Source organism: Orycteropus afer, unplaced genomic scaffold (assembly GCF_000298275.1).
Source record: "Orycteropus afer afer isolate SDZICR_OR568_19922 unplaced genomic scaffold, OryAfe1.0 scaffold00012, whole genome shotgun sequence".
Classification (NCBI taxonomy): domain Eukaryota; kingdom Metazoa; phylum Chordata; class Mammalia; order Tubulidentata; family Orycteropodidae; genus Orycteropus; species Orycteropus afer.
In genome coordinates this window covers 3234663-3238387 of record NW_006921599.1, presented here as the reverse complement: position 1 = coordinate 3238387, position 3725 = coordinate 3234663, and the positions used below count along the sequence as shown (strand labels likewise).

Sequence of the window (3725 nt, the reverse complement as noted above, 5' to 3'; positions counted from 1 at the left end):
GCACTTGACTGCTCACCAGAAGGCTGGCGGTTCAAATCCACCAGCCACTCCTTGGAAGGAAGGTTGGGCAATCCTACTTCCATAGTGATACTGCCTTGGGAAACCCAAGGAGGGGTCGCTATGAGTCAGGGCCGACTCAATGGCAAACAACAACAACAACAACCTATTTCTCTATCTACATACATAATTAACCTTTGTTTACATTTCACATAATGTTCTAACAATAAAATGTGGGAGTCTTTTAGCAAAGAAACCAAGTTTTAGAAATAACTTAGAGATTCCTGAAAATTACTAATGGTGTCTACTTAGTGAAATATCCCCTCCCATCCTTACCAATGCTGTTTCAAAGAAGTCTTGTGTGACAGTAATCAGGGATGTGTCTGAGGCTAAGTCCTCCTCAGTTAGAAATCCTATTGTTCTTTGAAGCCAGGAAACCATGTAAACAGGAGAAGAAACAGAGATGGAACTACATGTGACTGAATAACTATTCAGTAGAATGTTATTATTGGTAACATGTATATCACAACACATATAAGATAACAGTCACTAAAGCATAATAATTACAAATATCCTTTTTCCCTTCCATACCATTTCAACCAGACCAGGCTCTGAGGCCTCCATCTTAGAGCACTTCAAGATGGAATCATATTGGTACAAGTTGAAATAAGTTCTCAGATGCTAGCAAGAATTGGGAGATTGCACCAGGACCAATTTGGCAAAAGTCTATACAAGGGGTTAGCAGGTAATTTTTGGAGTACATCAGTGATTCAAATGGCCTGAGGCACCTTGGAAGAAAGGCCTGGCAGTCCACTGCCAAATGTGCCATGGAAAACCCTATGGAGCATAGTTCTACTCTGACACACATGGGTTTGCCATGAGTTGGAACTGACTTAATGGCAACTGGCGGTGGTGAGAGATAAAGTTGAAGAAATTCATGAGCCTCTCCAATGGAGAAGGTCTTGTGATCTGGGAAGCAGCAGAAAATAAACTATAAAAGGATAATTGGTTATAGTAAATATGTCTCAGGCTTTACTACCTTTTTTTATTGCCAAAAGTTTCCAGCTAAATGGAGATTTTGTTTTTCTCTTAAGAATATATACCCAACTCATACTAAGTTGCTACAACTGGGTATGATTTAGAATAAACTTCTATAAACCATCCTAGAACATATTTATTCAATACATCAAAGGCCATGTTTAGACTGCTCACTCCTGGAAAAAAAGGAAAAAAAACAATATTGCACATACAGTACCAGTACGGGCCTTTTAAGGAAGGAGCTGTGTCTTACTCAAAATGTCCTGCCCAGCACATACAGCAGGAAACGTGTTGAACCTAATTTTAGACTGGATCTAGGCAAGAAGCATCAGTACCAATTTCTAATTTTGAAAGGAAAAGATGACCAAATTTAACTAGACAACTGAACCCACTTTAGTTATTTAAATTACCCAAAACCATACAAAATTAAAATGTGGCACTTATCTTTGAGATCAGTCCCTGCTGAATTAGCAAAGACTCTTCTTTGAGGCCATCTAGGAAGAATCGCTGGATGCATTTCAGCAACAATGAAACATACTGAAATTCATTGTTATCCAGTTCCTAGGTATTAGACCACACTAAATTAAACCCTTACAAATGGTTACATGTTGGTCTTCTAGTCATGTCAAACAAAAAATGTACTTGCCTTGTTTATTGATTTGTCAAGCTGGCGTAATAAAAGATGATTATATTTTTGAGGAACATGACTCTCTTCCTGTTGAAAATATTCTCTTATTTTCTGATATCTTCTACTAACGGCTACATCAGTAATGAGTGATTGAAGCTGAAAAGTTGATAGTTTGCAAGTTACCTTTTTTCCCCAAGAACGTTTATTTCATAGCAATATTTCTGACTAATTATCATTATCAATAATAATTCTATGTGGAAATTATATAGGGCAAATATAGAATAGAGTGCTATGTCTTAAACTGTAAAAAATCATTTGTTAAATGATGGTGGTTTCTATTGGCTTAAGACAGTAGTTCTCAAACTGTGGTTCTTGGACCACCAGCAGGAGCCCAGGTGGTGTAGGGGTTAAGTGCTCAGCTACTAACCAAAAGGTCAGTGGTTTAATCCCACCAGTGGCTCAGAGGGAGAAAGATGAGGCTGCCTTGAAAACCCTATGATACAGTTCTCTCTGTCCTGTAGGATCGTTATGAGTCAAAATCCAATGGCTTTTTTGGTTTCGAAGCACAAGCAACATCAGCTTCACCTGGGAACTTGTTAGAAATTAGAAACTCTAGGGAGTTGGATCTTCCAGGTGATTCTGATGCAAGCTAAAGTTTGAGAGGCCCTGACTTAAGAAAAACTAAACATTTTAATTATACATATCACCACTATTTATATTCAGCAACCTTAGAAATTCTAAAGCACTAAAAAAAAAAAAAAAAAAAATCCAACAGATTATCATATCACTCACTGACATAAATGATCATAATGGAAGAAAATGAATCCAAAACCAATAATTACAGATATATTGATAATAGGTAAATTAGATCATAATGAATGACATTTTAATCTCTTCTGCCTAAAGTACGCCTAGACATATTTCTAAGTATATACAGCTGACTGAGGGACACATCTCTAAATGCCTGTATTAGAAAAGATACGACTTTTTTAATATTAAATAAAAATTTGGTCCAATTCTATAAGCCAAATTACAACATACGACACACGTTAACACGGAGTCATTCTACTTGTTTTTAGTACTGATTTAAATGGAGAAACAACATTTGAAATTATTCCATTTAAAGCAGATCTTCTTTAAGCTCCCACACAGGGAGCTTTTTACAAAGGTTCTCATTCAATCCTCACCATGACCTGCTCTTGATTCTTTACATGCAGATAATAACAGTAAAACTGGGAAAGGTTAAGGGCTCACAAGAGATCACTCAGCTGGGATTCTTACCCAGATTAACCGACAGAAATTCATGCTTCACACCTGATGCAAACTCTGTCAGGGCTTCCTTTTGCCCCCAGAGTAAATCTAAACTCTTTGCCGTGGTCTGCTGGACTCTGCATTTACCTGATCTCTGGCAAGTACTTCAGCCTGACTTCCCTGCTAAGGACCCTAGAACAAGCCAAGCTCTTCCTTGCCTCAACGCTTTTGCAATGGATTTTCTATGTTAGCCCGCTTCCCCTACCATTTTCCCCAGGGCTTGGCTTCTCCTCATCTTTCAGACCTCAGCTTAAGAACCACTTTATCTAAAGTAGGCTGAATGCCTACCGGTCACCTCCCCCTCAAATAATCTCCATCACAATACCCTGGTTTTTTGTCTTTTCCTACTACTTTACTTTCTTAACCCGTCTCTTTGTCTCACTCTATTAGGCTGTGAACTCTTTGAGAGCAGGAATGTTGTTTTATTCAGTACTATCTACCTACACCCAGGAGCTCTGGTAGCATAGTGCCTAAGACACTTGACTGCTAACCAGAAGGCTAGTGGTTCAAACCCACCAGCCACTCCTCAGAAGGAAGGTTGGGCAACCTACTTCCATAGTTATACTGCCTCGGAAACCCAAAGAGGGGTCGCTATGAGTCGGGTCTGACTCGATGGCACATAACATCTACCTACACCTAGAATAATGCCTGGCACAATACAGTTTAGACTAAGATAGTTGTTGGTAAGATAGTTGAAGTTGAAATGGACAAGAAATTGGATGTAGGAGAAGCAACAAAGATTTCTTCCAGC

The 3725-nt window shown here is 38.7% G+C and overlaps 1 protein-coding gene across 1 annotated transcript in view; it reads right to left on the bottom strand.

The window, feature by feature from the left end:
- SYCP2L (synaptonemal complex protein 2 like) overlaps nt 1-2968 on the bottom strand; it is a 91707-nt gene extending 88739 nt beyond the window's left edge. The window contains exons 1-4 of the mRNA XM_007952218.1: nt 2945-2968; nt 1682-1819; nt 1480-1596; nt 334-438 (exon numbers count right to left, since the gene is read on the bottom strand). Coding sequence (XP_007950409.1) covers nt 334-438; nt 1480-1596; nt 1682-1819; nt 2945-2968 — 384 coding nt within the window. The remainder of the gene's footprint in view (nt 1-333; nt 439-1479; nt 1597-1681; nt 1820-2944) is intronic.
- Between the last annotated feature and the right edge of the window lie 757 nt (nt 2969-3725).